Raw genomic sequence first — 17900 nt, 5'->3', positions numbered from 1 at the left:
GGCTAAAAATGTGGAATTGTTCTCCGGCTCTGTGTGCAGGTAACTCACTGCCTAGCTAACTAGCTAGCTCCAGAAAGGCTGTTAATCTGCACTACCTGAATATTTTCCTGACTATTAAAGAGATTGAACTTATATATATATATATATATATATAAGAGAGAGCCTTTTGAGAAGAATGGACCTAATTCACCAATATCATCTTAAGTTTTTTTCTTAAATTAGTTCTTGAGAAAGGTCCTAAGAAAAAGTCTACATTAGATTCATGACATGTTCTTAAACCACAGAATTGTTCACACATTTGTGTGCTCTTGAGTGTGTGTAGATTCTGTTCTTACCTAAGAACAAATCCCAAATAAGAAAACACTGGAGAATGTCAGAATCTTTGTGAAAATTGTGGGTTTTAAGAAGGACTTTCTTCTTACGAACGGTTGGTGAATGTTTTTTTTTTTTTCCAGAAGGTGCTGTTATTTTTTGCCCAATATTCATAGTACATACACAAAGAGAAGGACAGAGAAATCAAGATTGTTCGCCCTCTTGTTTATCCATTTTTTCAGTCTGTGGCTTGGTTCTTTGCACAGCCTTCACAAATTTGTTAGGCCGTTCTTCATAAAAGTTCATACTTTTCTGTTTCATTGTGTAAAACAGTCACACGGTGCAACGTCAACCATTTATCAAGATACACAGCAGATGCTTATAGTCATAGTTGTTGGATAATGAACAGTTTCACACAGCTGGAGAGTTTGCTTAACAATATCTATTCCTGTTTCTATTTATGTCTATTCTTCATAGTGACAGTCAGGCAGAAGCCGTTTCATTTCCTAAGGACTCTTTCTTCTTTCTCAACATAGGCCTGCTGGCTAATTGTGCACAATATCCTCTCAGTCAAATCAGGACAGCTTTAGTATGTGTGGTGGGGACAGGATAGAGGTCACGATCCCACATCCTGTCTTCCTCCTTCCTGTGTCTGTCTGTCTATCTGACTGTCTTTCTGTGATACCCATCCTCAGCTTAAAGCGCACATAAACAAGCAAATAACTGTTTGTGATAAAGTGTTTGCCTGCTTTAGCCATTGTAGCTCATAGCGTTTTTATGGTTAGTATGGTTTGGTTTGAATGACATAATTATAAATGTCCCTGCTTCTTTTGTGCCCAAGAAGCTCAAGAAACGCTCTGATGTGGAAAGATCATTTGTTTTCTAAAGCAGTTTTTCACATTTCATTATAATGTTTTACAAAACAGACAGCCACACTCAGGCAGGGCAGCTTTTTGCCGTACACAACAAGCAGTGGGCCGAATTCACAATTCAAAAGGGACAATAACATAACAAGGCTATATTTAGAATAGATCGATAAGGAACAAACACAGACATAATAATTGTTTGCAGTATCCTCTCTGGTTCCTGCCCCATTCTGTGGCTAAATCAGTTATGTTCCTGTCTGCTGTCTGCCTTCTGTCCTCTCCCAACAAGCTCAACAATGGCAGGGCAGGGGGCCTAGCAGCACAGGTGCCTGCCACTGAGTGTGCAGTTGTGGCTGTACACACCCAGGGCTATGGAATATGAATGCTTACAGTCAGTGAGGAAATTAAGCAGTTAACTTGAGTCCTAAATAGAGAAGTGAGGGCACAAGTATAGATATCTCTGCTCAGTGTTTTGCTGTGCCATAACACAGACACATACACAGACAGATTTTGGGGGGCTTGAGACCCTGACCTTTTGTCCTGATATATAAGTGCCTGCTTGGTCAGGGTGTATTTTTGATAGCCTCTGATATTGTTCAGTAACAGCTTCTCTCAGCCTTGCCCCGAAAATAGAGCTGGTTTGTTCTTCACTGTTCTTGTGTGCCCCCTCTCATGTGCACGCATCAACACAGCATTGGAAATTTTAACAATAAAACTCAGATGATGTCTCTTCAGAAAAGCGTCACATTCCATATTGTGATTATTTTGTGTAATAACAAAGCATGATGCTGGCTAAACGGCACATTAATGACTTGTTAAACCAAGTTTTTCATAAAGCAAAACAGATATCGAATGAATTTTATTGAGGCATTGTGGACCTTTTAAACGCAGTGAGACCTAATGTATGTCTTGTAGTTAGTAGGGGTGTAACGGTTTTGCACCATGATACAAGACACTTTTGATAAAGAATATTTTTGTAACTATCAGTGGACAACGGTGTTGGAATCATATTTGTGTTTTATATATATATATATATATATATATATATATATATATATATATATATATATATCAAACAATGGTCAAATGTAAACATCTGTCTGATGTCCATATATATATATTGGCATCAGACAGATGTTGTAGGGTTATAAATGCAGTAAAATGAATGAAATGCAGACATTTAAACTCCCCTGGAGTACAATATATACATCATCAACTATCAGTTTGAACTATCAGCTGAACATCTGTCTGATACTGCTAAATTATTTTAAGCAATTATCTGCTGATAACAATATGACTCCGATGTTACTGTGCGTCCCCAGTAGTGGTTAACGCCACAGCCTGCTCAGGCAACCAGAGTTCAGTTCCCCCACACTGGCAGCAATATTTCATTCTGCTTTGTGAATGACTCCTTGCACTACCATCAGTTTCCCCTGAACTGACTGTCACTCTGGATGAGGGTGTCCGTCATATGCTGTAGCTTTTCTTAAATTAAATTTCACCCATATTCAGGTTGCCCTGCGCCCCTGCCCCCCCAATATGTCTGCTTGCCATAAAGTTAGGTCAAGGAGAGTTCCAGTGGTTTAGCACATAGTGCCAGAACCCAGGATCCTAAAGCAAGAGAACACTGAAGTGCTCATATCGAACAAGTCAAAAACGTATTTTCAATGATTTTCAGATTTTTCAGTCTCCTGCTTGGCTCCATATGTAGACAAGTCATATATGTTTAAATTGAACTCTCTCTCTCTCTCTCTCTCTCTCCCTCTCTCTCTCTCTGCTAGAGCTTGCTGGAATGTGAGTTCATTGAACACAGAGGCACTGGGTGAAAGTTAGTCCCCCACTGAGTGCCTCCACCAGTACAGAAGAACACACACACACTCCACACTCTCTCACACACTGTGTTTCTATCACAGGCTTGCTAAATGTTTAGTGGTGCATGAAATTGATTGCAGAGAAGGTCCCATGTGTTGAAGAGAGAAAGGAATGAACACTGCAGTCAGCTCAGTCTTGGCTAGAGACCTCAAGCAAAGAAAACATTGCAGCGAAACGGCAAAATGAATTGATGAGTGACTCATTGGACAAGAAGCAGACAAGTAAATGGATGGACTCTTTTATGTGTTCCCCAGCTCTTTTGGAAGCTTCTTCACTGTAGTCATGTGCCTTCAGGTTTCATATTGAAGTAGATGCAAAGTGTCTTGCTGGTATTGTAGAAGGTGTAGAAGGAAAAATCGAGCTATTAAGTGGATGCAAAGGTTCTGGTGAAACGGTGTGGTAATATCATTTTATACGGTCAAGTTGTCTGTTCTAGGTGTATGGAAATCAAAGGTTCTCTCTCACACTCTTTCAACCTCTCTCTCTTTCTGCTATGGAGAGGTGCAGAGAGCATGATGTCATGCGTTTAGCGGGTCCTCCAGGGCTGGCCGCTGTGGACGGGCTTTATGAGAAGCAGCTGTTAGAAGGAGGAGGAGGGGAGAGAGATAGAGAAATCTGGCGTGCTGCTCAAGACTCCAGAATACCAGAGAATATCCTGACAACACCAGGCTTCAGTGCTGATTTTGAAGCAAGAGTACTGACAGGACTTCAGCACCTTCTGACAAAATTTCTGCCAGTAGGTTTCACATGCAGCTGCTGCCAGTGCTCAATATTAGTCCCGGTACCAAGTCTCATCACTGACCACACTAAATCTTAAAACCTTCTGCTTTAGAAGCTTACCTGACCAGATTACTTGATGTGACGAACAATTAGCATGCAGGTTTTTATCTATTTGAATTTGTGTGACATGATACGATGGTCATTAATGATATGGGTGTGGAGCTTTGGAATGTCTGGTCCTAAAGTCCTGTAGTAATACAGGAAGGACTGTGGCTTTGACCTGTCCTCTGTGTTTCTGGGCTCTGTGTTTGTGTGTCCACTATGCACTCCTCCTGTCCAGGGTTTGGCTGCTGTTGTAGAAAGATAGATGGAAAGAGGGAGTTGTCCTGGTTTTCTTTGCATTTGGGATTTAAAGTAAAGCACAGATGGTTAGTCTTCAATGTGTACTCTCACAAAAGCACTACTTGTATTTATTTCCTAAGTGGTTCATAACATATTCTGTCTCTTTCAAATAGAGAAATTCCATACAGTCTTTAAAGATATTTAGGGCGACAACAATTACCCTTGTGCTTCAGTTAGTGACTCATGAATACAAACAATTAGATGAATACAAACATATGCAAATATAGTTCAGAAAAAAACACATTTCTGCTACTCACAAACACACATTTGTAAATTTGTTGTTGTCTTTTGGGAAATACCTCAGACAATTGCCTGCTTTTATCCTTACAAGTATTTGCCCCCAGCATTTCCCCTCGTCTTTATGTAAATCTCTGCGTACCCAGACCCTAGTGACAGTGGGGTGATAGTGATCTGCTGTTTGGAGTGGACGGTTAGTTATGTAACTGATGGGGTCCGATGGCCCTGCTCTGACCCTAAGTAATGTCCTCTTTCCTTAAACTCTCACAGGAGCACACAAACTGATTGCTATCACTCTCAAAGAGCCAGAGAGTGCTGTTTTACTATCAGCCTGCTTTTGTGTCTGTAGGGATTTTATAAGGTTTGGTGCAGGTTGAATGGTAAAGTGTAATGGTGCATAAGGACAGAATAAACTGAACTGTGAAGCTAAGGCCTAAGACTTTATCTGTGCATTCTCAACAGTGATCAATGCAGTAGTGAGGACAATGCATGTAGTGCCATAATTGATAGAATGACCACTCTCCACTTGCATTGAGATTTCACTTCAATGTCATGATGCACTGTTACATCCCAATTGTATAGCCACGATTTTGAGTGTTGTTGTTGTCCCCAGGAGCTACTTGCCTGCCTTTCTCTGTCTGCTTCTAATCTTGAAACTCATGTTTTTTAATTGGCGTTTGGTAGAACTTTATCATTCGTTTCCTTTCCTTGTCTACACTTTTATCTTAATATGTAACCTGACTTTTATTTGGCTTATTTTAATTATTTTATCTTTTTGATCTTATTGTACAGTGTCCTTGGGTGTTTTGGTGCTTTTAAATAAAATGTATTATTATTATTGTTGCTGTTATTATTATTATTATTGTTGTTGTTGTTGTTGTTGTTATTACTCCAGCATATCACATATTGAACACATTAAAAAACATGTCCATTAATGTCCTGAAATTTACTTACTGGAATTGTACTTAACCCTGTATACCCTAAAGGTCTGTATGCGGGCTCATATTTTTGTTCCTCGCTCTAATATGTACATACATTATGTATTAGTTTCATAATAGATATTGAATAATTCATAGTAGTTACTCAATAATAAGCCGGAAGCTTAATAACTGAATAATAAATTAATAAATAAAGGGGTTAACAGAAGTCAGAAGTAAGTAGACCATTTTAAGTGCACTCGTAGTAAAAATACTAACAGTGGCATGCTCAAAGTATGTGAGCGGCATGGAGGAACAAGCTTTCGCATGACCCTAGATTATGTAAACCCATCGGTTTCCTGAAGATTGGGTCAGGAGGAGGGACAGGTAGAGGTCACGCAGGTCATTTGGGAGTTTTTATTGGTTGAAGCAGATGGCCCTCTCTCTCCACGTCATTGTGAAAGTAGCCGTGTCCTACAGGGTCAGGTTTAACAATAGTTAAAGAGGACAAAGGAAAGACCTAGGCCAAGCAAGATTTCTAAAGGAGCTGCCCCAGCAGTGGAGGCTATAAACATGGCTACTGCCAGATTTACTGAGTTACAAGTCATGAATTCACTGCCCGTCATGTGCTCTGAGTGTTTTATTTGAATGCTGCTTTGGGGAAGAGCTTCTCTGGGCGCTCAGGAGTCTACAAAGTTCTGCACAGCATGACAGTGCGTCACTGGCTACCAGGTTCAGGAAATACTGCTCAGTGATCACTTCAATGAGCTTTACAGTAAATGTACACTGCATTAGGACATCTTAGAGTCTCTATACTTAATCAAGTCTATGGCTCCTTAGTGATATTTCATTTTTTGTCTATATCAAAGTTGCAAATACAAACAGACAACATCTGTTGAGTCTTGGAGTAGAAAAGAAAGTGTTTTGATTCAGGCAACACATTTTACAAGCTTTCTCTGCATACAAGAATTTCTGCTCTCCATTTTTCTTCTATGCATGTTTTTTTTCTCATTCTTGGTTTCAGTAAGAGGAGAAGCAGAAAGGGAAGGAAAAAAGTTTATGTTCCTTCACAAACATGTGACCCCTTTACACAGCTGAAAATCATTTAGTCTTGCAGGTCAGCTGTGAACTGTCAGAGAGCGAGAGAGAAAGTTAGAGTTAGAAGTATTTTATGTATATGGCCTTAAATGAGGTAAGGATTTACCAAATTGTGTAAAAAAAATCAGAATAATTTAAAACTTGGTTTACGATGTTACCCAAATAATCCAAGTCTTAGCTTGGCCTTAAAGTTTTAAAAGTAGAGGGCAAGCAGTTAAGCTGGCAATTCCTCTGAAATTCATGCCTTTGCCACACCAAAGAACAGAACAACATACGCAGAATGGCTTCAATATTGCTCTTGGCAGACCCTCAAAACCAGTCCACACTCCATGCCAGCAGAGCCGCTGGGATTTCAGCAATGCCAAGCACTTCTGATGGACAGGTAGTATAGACACATGTGAGCTGCACATTTGATCGCCAACAAGACAAACCGCAACTTCCCCCAGCACTGAGCTGAGCTCACTGAACCAAAACTCCAATCACCAGCATATGTCATAAGCCTAGAAGTAGCATGTATAAGTAGTAGAGCAGGCACTGTAAGTGTCTTCATTAGGGCTGTGGTGGTCAGATATGAATGTAATGTAGGTTCATTTTTAGAGCATTTGTTTGAGGGTTTGTAGAGGCTGAGCTGAGATTATTCACATCTCCCACATCGTCATGAGGTCATGCTTCCTCTTGGCAGGGGAGTGGGCCATTGGAGGGAGTGGGTAGGAATGCAAAAAAGCACAAGCACATGAATGGCAGTCCTTCCCAGATGTGTCTATTAAGTGGTAACACCTGTGTTGAGTGCTCAGTCTACCCCAAAACAGAGCAAACTGCTTAGCGGCTCTTTTATTGGATGGCTGATAATTACTGTTAGCTGTGTGACTCAGGCAAGGGAGGTATATGAGGGGACAGAGGTCAACACAGATGCAGAAGTCATCCTTGTATGCTCGTCTGAGACACATTTTATGGGTTTTCTTCCTGTAAAGGCTAAAAATAGAGTCTAAGAAGCATTATTTAAAAAAAATAGGATATTTGTTCTGTTTGTGGCACCTTTGTAGGTATTTTATTTCCACATTATAGCTGTTTGACCTCACTGTGAACCAAAGTGGTAGAGGTTTTAGTTCCACAATTTACAAACAAAACGAAGATAAATAAACCATTTAGACCTTTTATGGTTCTTTGTGGCTTTTACATAGTTACTTATTGTGCTGACTGTTGGTTTTTGCATTTAGAGCTCAATTCTAATAGGGCAACTTGATCCCATCCACGTTATTCAGCGTTGTAGAAAACAAGGTGCTAGAAATGCTGCTTTTTGTTGTGTTTTTAAATAAATGTTGCTGGTTTTAAAAAAAGGTCCTTGTAAAGCACAAATGATCAGTTACTACTCACAACACAGCTTGTATTTTGGATCTTATGTGAAATAGTCAGATTTCTGGATTAAATACAGTCGAGAATCTGTTATGGTTAGTAGACTAGTCTGTTGTCTCATGTGTCCATTCTCCTTTGTCCAGTCTTCCTCACTGAATGCATTTGATGAGGCCGTGAGAGTGTGTTTTGGTGTAACCCTGAAAAGCTGTGTGGATAATGGAGTGTGAAAGGGAAAGGTGATTTTGTTGACCAGATGTCAGCTGTTTATCTGTGGTTACTTCACCATATCCAGAGCCCAACCAGCACTTTGGCATCCACACTGAACTCACTAACCCTGGATTTGTCTTTGGGTGGTGAGTCAGCAGCAGCCTCAAGTGCTGTCATGGTTACGCTGCGCTTGTTTAATGAAAATATTTCCTTCTCGTGAGTCAGGATTATGATCAGAAACGGCCAATATTTCCCAAAAAGACTTTCATATGGAGCACAGGCAGACGGTATTTCAGCCTTTTGTTTCGTGGATCACTATCAGTCCAAATGTCTGTTACTTGGCTTGAGTCTCTTGGCATTCTGTGCATACAGTTTGCGATGGGTTTGAAGTCAAGTATTTCTGCTTTTGAACTTGGGGTCAATGAATAATATTGATCTAATTTTAAATCGTTTGAACTCTTTGACCTCAGGGTTCTTCTCTCTGTGTGCAGATGTGCAACAGACTGTGTCTGGGTATTTAAAAGGGGTTTAGCTATAGGGCTGGTATCAGGGTAAATTATGTCACAACATGTCACAGTATGCTTTTGTGGGCATATTGTGGATGTGGTCAGCATGTAAAAAACATTCCCAACTCCATGTTTGATCAGATTATTCCTGTTTAATTGGATTTTGTGCAGCACAGCATGTTAAATATTGAATACAAATTCATAATTTGTGATAGTATTTTAAATTTTAAATGTCTGTGTATGTTTTCTGTTTCTCAAATTGTCAGTCTCAACTTATCACATGTCAGAAAAAGTAAATATCACAACATATTGTGTATCGTGAGATTGTGCAGTGTTGTCATATTACATTTTTGCCATATCTTCCACGTCTGTTTAAGTAATACACATATTTTCTTGTTTTCATTTCATGTCTGAGGTCAAGATTTATTTTTTCAGTATTGTGTGTGTGTGTGTGTGTGTTTGTGTGTGTGTTAAAATGTTTCATTTCTACAGAGCTCTAGTTATATATTTCATAGATTGAGTTTGTTCCAAAAAAATCAATAATTCTTTAAAAGGTTACACACTAGTATGTCTGTATACAAGATAGTGATTGTATTGTAACAGCTCTGAAACCTAAACTGCTTCATATAAATCCTCATATAGCATGTCTCTATTTTCATTTCCCCCCTTCTAAAACTGAAACATCAACATAAACACAAACGCACAGTTAAATTATGTGCAAAGTCTTTGCTGCTTCTGAAACTAAGCATGAACTGTGACTAAGTTATTCTTTCTGCGAAAGAAGGCCAATCAATGAGAGACCTTTGGAAGAGGCACATTTCAGAGATATGGTTTTAAATTTTGATACACTGTTTCAAACGTGTCTTCTGTTTCTCAGTACTGTATTACAGTTGTTACACCCTGAGTGTTTAACCATTTATCTTGTCTGTTGTTATGTCTATTTGGGTTATTTCTGATTCTGACTTCCCTCTGTATCTTCTCAGGATGCCAGCTGCTAGCATCATGACCGGTGGGAGAGCTCTGCTGCTCTGTACAAACACAGAGAACTGCATCTACCAGTCAGTTAACGGGTATGACAGTAACATACTACACCTCAAAATCAACTTGCAGCCTTTTCACATGTATATATATATATATATATATATATATATATATATGTAGATAATAATATGTGGATATATATATATAATTTATGGTGCATAAAGTTTTTTTAAAAAAAGATAAAAATATGGCTAAATTAAACAGAAATAAGGCATGGGTCTGTTCTTCATCTTTAGAATGCTTGCAGTCAGTTCCAGAATGCTATTTTTAAAAATATTGAGTACTTTGAGTACTCAAGGAGCTTTGACAGACAAATGAGCACATAGATTGAGCTGTCTGTTCAATAGAGTGGAGTGGAAACCCATACCAAAAATATGTGATAGCACTGTCCCTATGTTGTCAATCATTTTTCATGTTGTTGCTGTTGGACTAAAACCTCCATAATTGTAATGTTTCAAATGAAGGAAAGAACAGTCCTAACTTTCAATGGAAGTTGAAAATGTAAAAAGATTTAATTCTAAGTAATGTTGGGACCATTTCTGTTGGTCCATTCATCATGAAACTTTCACACAGTGTAAAGGTCTGTCGGTGTTTTCAAAATATGTCAAAAAATTAAAAATGACAAAAATGGAGGTACAGCGTTTTTTTCCCAAAAGTGATGATATAGCTTTCATAGATTTTGATTTGGTGTTGTCCTGAGTCTGATGCAATTCTGAAACGCAATTAGGGCTAATAACTAAACAGAAATGCCTACAAACCGCAAATCTGTTTTGCTCTTTAATGACCTCTGGGCCACGATTTCAAACCACTTTTTAGTATTTCATCCAGTGAAATCAATCAAAATTTGTTTGGATAACTTTTGAAATCTGGCTCCAGAGCCTGCATGAGTAAAGGATCTCTGATTAGTATCAAATCTTGATGCTGATCTATGTTAGCTAAATTGCACACACATATTTGGAAACTCTCAGTCCCCAGGTGTTACATTCAGGGTGGTTTCAGGACAAGCCTAGCAATGAATATATTTCACTGAAATCTAATTAAAGCTCTAAGCACTGCCATATTCTATTAGCTAAATAATGACTTGCCTTGGTGGATTGGAATGCCATGGCATGTTGTTAAGGGCAGTAAAACCTTCAGCAGGAGGAACTTTGAACTTTGTACTGAGCTCATTCTTATTAAGTCCTTTTTACTTAAATATGTCACTAAGATGCATAACAGGCTGTAAAAGGCAGAATCTGAACAAATAAGGGCAAAGAGATCTTGGTTTCTTCTTTGACTGTTTACCTCCTTCCCATCAGCTCATGGTGCCTCAGCCCTGTCAAAACATCCTCTTTGTTTTTTTTTCTGGTGGAAAGAGCTTTAGATTCTCGGTTGGCGTGGGTGGTGGGTGATGTTACCTTCCCTCAGTTTAGTTTCCAAGCTTAGCCCTTTTTTCATCAAATAGTCCATTCCCTTCCAGCAAGTAGAAGGATACGGTCACCCCCTCCTTTTTTGGTCTGCTCCTCTTTCTCGTTCTCCCCCTCTTCACTTCACCCTCCCACTCTCTTTTTCTCTCCCCGTCTCTCTTTTTCTTGGTTTTTGGAGTTTGACCTAGTTTTTCTTCTTCACTGCCTTACGTTTTGTGAAATGAAAAACTCCAACCAGCAGGAGAAAAAAATATGCTTCAAGGAGAATCGCTGAATGTCTGTTTGAATTTAATTAGGGACGAGTTTGTAATTTACAAAAAAAGTCAAAGCAGAAACATGCTTGAATGTAGACTTTCCTGTGGCCTTTTTTTAAAAATCCTACAGCAATGACACAAAAAGCTGCAAGGTTCATGTTTCCTCCATTTGTTTGTTAGAAAGATATGATTGGATGAGCTGGCTGCAGTCCAAACTTATGCTTATTTGCTGAGCCAATTAAAGACAGAGAAAGATGCACGTCTGTCCTATGACTTTTGCCCTTCTGGGGGAAACTCCCTTATCCTACTGCTAGCTCAAGAGGTTTGGAACCAACCCATGACCTTAAATCTGATGCATATGCACAAACCAAAAGTTGCCTAAGATGACGTTTTCCATCCATGGTTTCCGCAGCTGATTAAATGCTCTTACTGTGTAAAGATTTATCAAAGTATTGAAAAGTATGAAGCTGAATGATCAGCATTGTTTAGATCAACAGTTCTTACTTTTACGTTGTTTAGTATTTCCCCTGCCAGGGCAACTCAGAAAGGGCTTGTTGGGGCTCCCGAGTGGCGCAACCGTTGGCCCTATCATCAGGAGATCGCAAGTTCGATCCCTGGTGATGCTACAGCCATCCGTAGCCGGGAGTCCGAGAGAGCACAGTTGGCCTTGCTCTCTCTGGGTGGGTGGAATGATCACTCAGCATCACTCAGCGCGATGCTAGTCAGCGCAGGCGTCTGTTAGCTGACGTAACAGATCTGGCGGTTGGCGCTTTCCTCTGAGCGCGTTCGGATGTCCAGTGACGTTGCGTGAGCGGCAGCTCGAAAAAGAAGTGGTGGTTGGCTTCACAGGTCTCAGAGGAAGCCTGTGTTAGCCTTCACCCTCCTAGCGTTGATAGCATTGTGTGATTGGGGGAGTCCTAACTAGCGGGTGGAATTGGAGACGACTAAATTGGGGAGAACATCGGGTAAAATTTTTTTAAAAAAAGGGCTTGTTAATTAGCTGATTTAGTTTAGTTGAGCGTGCAAGAGAGCAGGGGAGGACTACTCCATGACCAGGGTTGAGGCACAATGTAGTCTTAATACACTGCCTAGTCTAATATGCTGTTTTGCGTTGTATATAGGCTCCAGTGCTGTGGCTTGCAGTTTGTAGACGCTCAGTCTGTGGTGTCCCAGAGGCCAGAACTGTGCAGGGTTGTGGACAGCCCGTCCCCCCTCACGTCCCTGGACAACCTCGACTGCTGCCCAGGGAACACCGCCATGCTCGCCCACAAGAGACCGACCAGCAGTCGTCCCGTTGAGAACGGCCTGGGGAGCTGCAGCAAGCCTCCCAGGACTCCCACAGGGGTCAAGAGCACAGCCAGCATTAGAGACAAGATCTCCCAATGGGAGGGCAAAACGGAGAACGCTGGACCAAACCTGCAGGCAGCTGTTCAGAAAGAGGCTGAAAGTGTGAGGAAGAAAGATGTTAAAGCTACAGAGGTACAAAGGAGAGATAGTAAAAGAGGTTGTAGCTGGGAGAGACAGGATGCTGGTAAGGAGAATGGGAACAGGCTTGGAGATACAACGTCTGAGGCATGTACGAAGGAAAGAGAGGTGATATTAGACAAAATGCCTGTGGGGAAAACAACAGAGAATGTCCAGGACAAAAAGTCAGTTTTGACGCACATTAAGAAACTTGAGCAGGCCATGAAGGAGACCCCTTCAAAGCCTTCTTTACCAGGCAACTATTTCTGTCCGCCTTCTAAAGAGGAGCAGGAGGAAACAGAGAAGAAAGCTGCAGAACCCATCTTTGGGACTCTGGACGTAGTGAGGATCGGAAGCCGTCGTGGCCGAAACAGAGACCCTGAGAACGTGTACACTGAACCTGGGGCTCCCTCCATTAACCCTCTCCCCAAACCCCAACGTACATTTCAGCACCACACTCAAACAAACACCCCAGGACCACCCCAAGGCTTGCTGAAAGGTCGGCGGAATCTGCCGCCTTTGCCCTCCATACCTCCTCCACCACTACCTTCCTGCCCTCCACCTCCTGGTGTCTGTCGGAGGCCTTGGGCTGAACGAGCTCGAGACAGCAACAACAGGTGAGACTTTTGTACTTTATGAGTGCTGCGTTGAAGTTTTTGCAGTTTATGAAACAATTTTTTTTCTTAAATGTTTACCATATGCTTGTGTGAATTAGGTGTGTGCCGATCCGATACTTAGTATCAGTATTGGTCCGATACTGGCCAAAATCACTGGATCGGATATTAGAAGAAAAAGAAAGTTTAATCTGATATGATGCATTAGGGGCGGCATGATGGCGCAGTGGGTAGTGCTGTCGCCTCACAGCAAGAATGGCTTGGGTTCGATTCCCGGCCGGGTGACCAGGGTCATTTCTGTGTGGAGTTTCTCTGTTCTCCCGTGTCTGTGTGGGTTTCCTCCGGGTACTTTGGTTTCCTCCCACAGTCCAAAAACATGCAGTCAGGCCGATTGGACATGCTAAAATTGCCCCTAGGTGTGAATGTGTATGTCTGTCTGTCTGCCCTGCGATGGACTGGCGACCCCGTCCAGGGTGTATCCTGCCTTCCGCCCAATGACAGCTGGGATAGGCTCCAGCACCCCACCGCAACCCAGAAGGATAAGCGGTTTAGATGATGGATGGATGATGCATTAGCCTAAACTAATATGTAACATGTAAATGTTTAACTAAACTATTGAGGTAGATGTGTCACAAATAGGGCTGTCAAGGAATATTCTACATTCAGTTATATAATCGAATTGTAAAAAAAAAACAGACATTCAATTGTGAAAAGTAATATTTGATTGTGAAAAAGCAGCATTAGCATGGCTGTCTGCCTCACAAGTTCTCATGTTGGCCTGGGACGCTGCACTGAAAGCCCTGCATGATGGACAGGAGTCATACAACATCACTTTCATGATTTAAAATTAAATGTAGATCAAGCTCACATGAGCGAATAGGTCAACAACAGTCATGTGGTAGTGATGGCAGAGTTCACAACCCAACTCGGCCACAGTGAGTCAGCAGACAGCAAAGTTGTGGAACCTCGAGATAAAGTTGTATGCAAGCTTTGTAAGCTGCAGTTAGACTACCATTCCAGCACTAGCAACCTGAGGGCACATGTCAAAAACAATTCAATTCCTGAATCCAAGAACTGAATCTGATGCAACACTCATGTTTTATTGGTTTGCTCTCTTAATGACATAAAAAAAGATATTCAAATGGTGCAAACCTATATGTTCATTTCTGGCATATTTTGACAGCCTTAGTTACGAAACAGATGAGCAGCGTGTGTAATGTGAACGGTAGCTTGAACGTGAGCAAGACCAGTCAGCCGCGTGGTCATCATATTAGCTCTGTGGAGTTAGTAATGCAGCTAATTTGATATCTGGCATAATAGCCTAGAGTTTCAGTTGTGGGTGCTTTACAATGCCATGTCTACTGCACTTTGTTCCACTGTACATTGTATGCTATTATTTATACGTTAAGTTATACTATATATGTATATATGTAAGTTCTGGTCTACATTGGAATTTATTTTTTGCTATGTCATTGAGGTACAGGCTACACTGAGTGTTGAAACGTTTGCACAGAGTTGCAGAATTCTGTGTGTGAAAACAGTTTAAATAAAAAGAAACCGGTTTTAAATAACTGAGTCTTGTTGCAGGCTATGTATTTCCTCCTTTAGGCGAGTACAATATTTGTTTCACAGTTTGATCATGATGTTATTTAGATGGCTTGGTTGAGCAAAGTACATTCAGACAAATGTATTATGAACAGCTTAGTTGTTTAATAAGTAGGGAAAAAGTTGGTATTGGATTGGTATCAGTGTCAAAGTGGTATTGAGTCATACCTAGTGTCAGTTTTACATTACTGAATGAGTACTCAGTGAGTTTTGGATTCGGTGCATGATGTACCACATGTGGATTTGTTCTGTGAGAGAAAAACAAGTCCTCTCTCATTAACATAGCCTGAAGGTTGCATTGTCGTGCGGAGGAAATATGACTACTCAAACCTCTGTGATCTCTTCTCTCTGGGGAGTCATCAGATTGACTGTGATCTTAGTTACTGAGAATTAGACTGAGAATTAGAGAGGATCCTCCCACATGTTAAAGTAGGGGTTCAGTGGCCTTTACTAGAGTTGGGCAACATGACAATATTTTAGCATTATTGTGATAAATTTTGTTATTGTGATAAGCAGTTTTCTTAGCATTTTATGGATATCATCTATATTTCAAAGACACTAAAGAGCTGCATACTTCTTTAAAAAGAGAGCATGATTAGTCCTGTTTAACTGGATTTAGTGCCATGCAGTATGTGAAACAATGAACAAAAATCATTGGACTCATGGCAGTTTTTAAATACTTTGGTGAAGCTTGAGTCCTTTTATTCAGGTAACCATGTGGAAAGTAACCATGGTAAACGGTTAGAATGGGCTGATGGTGGTGGAGGGGTTATTTTAAAAGGTTTTCTTTACCTTTTCATCTAGTATTTTTGTGACAGCAGCAAGCACAATGATAGCATATGAGTTGTAGCTTAATATTTGTCAAATAATAGAAAATAATAAAAGCATAGTTCAGTAAAAGGTGTGGTTGTAGTTCATTGTTATCTTTAATTTGGCCACTGGTTACTAGTTAATCTAATAAGAAAGAACAGGATTGCGGATGTCATATGAATATCCTGAGTTTGTGGTCACTATGATGACTTCCTCTCCAAAGCAATTTTGCCTGAGGCCATTTGAAAAGGCCTGTTTTCCCTGATAAACAAGAGCTGAGACATGTGTAGAGACATGGACTCGTGTTTTTCCCAAGACATGAAGTTGATCTGTGAAACCTGGCGCTGTGGTATGAAGATGTCCTAAAATGTACATCGTAACTTAGGCGGCTTTTTGTACGGCAGGCATGACATCTGTCTGCCACACCAAGCATGTTCAACCAGCTCAGCTGTATTACTAGAGCAATCTTATCTAAGCTAGCTACAATAAATGTGATATTAAAGTAGGATGTTGCATCACAGCATGTTCAGTCATGTTCACATGTGGGAATACTGTCTTGCTGTGGTTTGAATGAAGTAGATCAATAAATGGACAACATTTTTTTAAACTGTTGGTAAACAAGTTTTTACTGTCGCTGGGAACTGTTACTGCAGTTAACCGTCACAGAGCACAGGCCTGACTGTGATACTTATTGTTTCTTGTAAAAATGTCTTGCGCTATGATATTTTTATCGCCTATATCTACTTTGCCCACACCTAGCCTTTACAGTGTCCATTACACAAGGATTGTGTAAGATCACATGGCATAACACAGCAATGGGCAAACTTTCATTAGACATATTTTTCTTTGATGGGGAAAAATAACATTTAGAACATTTAGGATCACAATAAGCCAACAAAACAGTCCAGTATGAATGAGTCTGAAATGTCAGACTAATGAAATGGTTCAAGGAAAGAAGTTCTGGACTTTGTTTTATGAATTTGAAACAGTTTGATTCAGTGTTTTAGTCTTGTCTGACCCCTTTTACGCTCATACTTGAACATGTTCAGTTGATTTCTCAAACTATTTTTTACTAATTTGTATGGAGATCTGAGGTTACACATTAGCCAATGGGACAAACAGTCTTATGTTATCCCAATAGACTTTTACATTCAGCAATTTCCTGTAGTCCCTGCCGCTTCTTTGCTTGACCTTCTTATTAATTCTCTCTACTTGTTATCTTTTTTGCTCCAGGTAGATGTTGCTCCTTTAAAGCATCTCCTGTCCCTCACTATAATCATGTTATTGATGACTGCACTGCTTACATATTGACATAACAAGGTATATTTGGACAATACATTTGAGCACATTTGAACTCTTTGTCATTAACTTTTATTGTTTTGTGCTGAACCTGCAGGAAGTCATATGAGTTTGAGGACCTGTTGCAGTTGTCCACTGAGGGCTGTGGAGTGGATTGGTACGCTCAGTCAAAGCTGGGGCTCACACGCACTTTATCTGAGGAGAACGTCTATGAGGATATCCTAGGTAACACACTACACCCTTTCCCAGTATAGCCAACTGATATGATGATGAAGCAGGAGATGGCCTAAATGGAAAATTTAAGCCACTTAAGAGAGAAAGAAAGAGAGAAATTATTAATATAGAAATGATTTCTCCTGTTTTTATTTTCCTCCATTGTTCCACTTGGATATGTGTGGAATATATTCTTATTATGAATGCCCTTCTCCAAGACGAATGTAACAAGTGGAAATTATGAAAAAAACGAGAAAAACAAACTTAGTCCGGAGATTTGGCTCTGTGTGGCTAACGAACATGTGGATATCATTCTGGAGGGGTCCTTCCTTTATTAAGAAAGACTTTATTGAAAAAAGGACAGGAGCATATGGGTTTCTTTGCTTTGTTCCATTATCAGTTCCTCCTACAACGGTTACCCCACATCAGAGACTTATTGCAAGCCTCAGATCACCACTGCATAACGTAAGGGCTTAACTGTGCTGATCTGTGCTCGCAGGAGAAGGGGCAAACATTAAAATGATCCAGAACATGTTCGTTTTTATGTGATTTTTGGCTGTGAGTCATTGATGATTTCACAATGATGATAAATTTGTTAAACTTGATTTGAATTTAGAGCTCCAGAAACAAAGAGAAGTAGTACAGTAAAGGTTATTGTGGGATGTCGAAAACACAATGTACACATCTAGAATGCTGTTTATTTT

At 40.3% G+C, this 17900-nt stretch overlaps 1 protein-coding gene across 1 annotated transcript in view; it reads left to right on the top strand.

The window, feature by feature from the left end:
- Nucleotides 1-17900, top strand: part of si:dkey-82f1.1 (DENN domain-containing protein 2A) — a 35189-nt gene that overhangs the window by 6187 nt on the left and 11102 nt on the right. Inside the window, exons 2-4 of the mRNA XM_036576405.1 lie at nucleotides 9474-9560; nucleotides 12313-13272; nucleotides 17081-17208. Of these exons, the coding sequence (XP_036432298.1) occupies nucleotides 9475-9560; nucleotides 12313-13272; nucleotides 17081-17208 (1174 nt within the window). The 5' untranslated portion in view covers nucleotide 9474. The remainder of the gene's footprint in view (nucleotides 1-9473; nucleotides 9561-12312; nucleotides 13273-17080; nucleotides 17209-17900) is intronic.

Source organism: Colossoma macropomum, unplaced genomic scaffold (assembly GCF_904425465.1).
Source record: "Colossoma macropomum unplaced genomic scaffold, Colossoma_macropomum, whole genome shotgun sequence".
Lineage (NCBI taxonomy): Eukaryota > Metazoa > Chordata > Actinopteri > Characiformes > Serrasalmidae > Colossoma > Colossoma macropomum.
The sequence above is the reverse complement of the archived record's forward strand: the minus strand, read 5'-3'. Positions and strand labels throughout refer to the sequence as shown.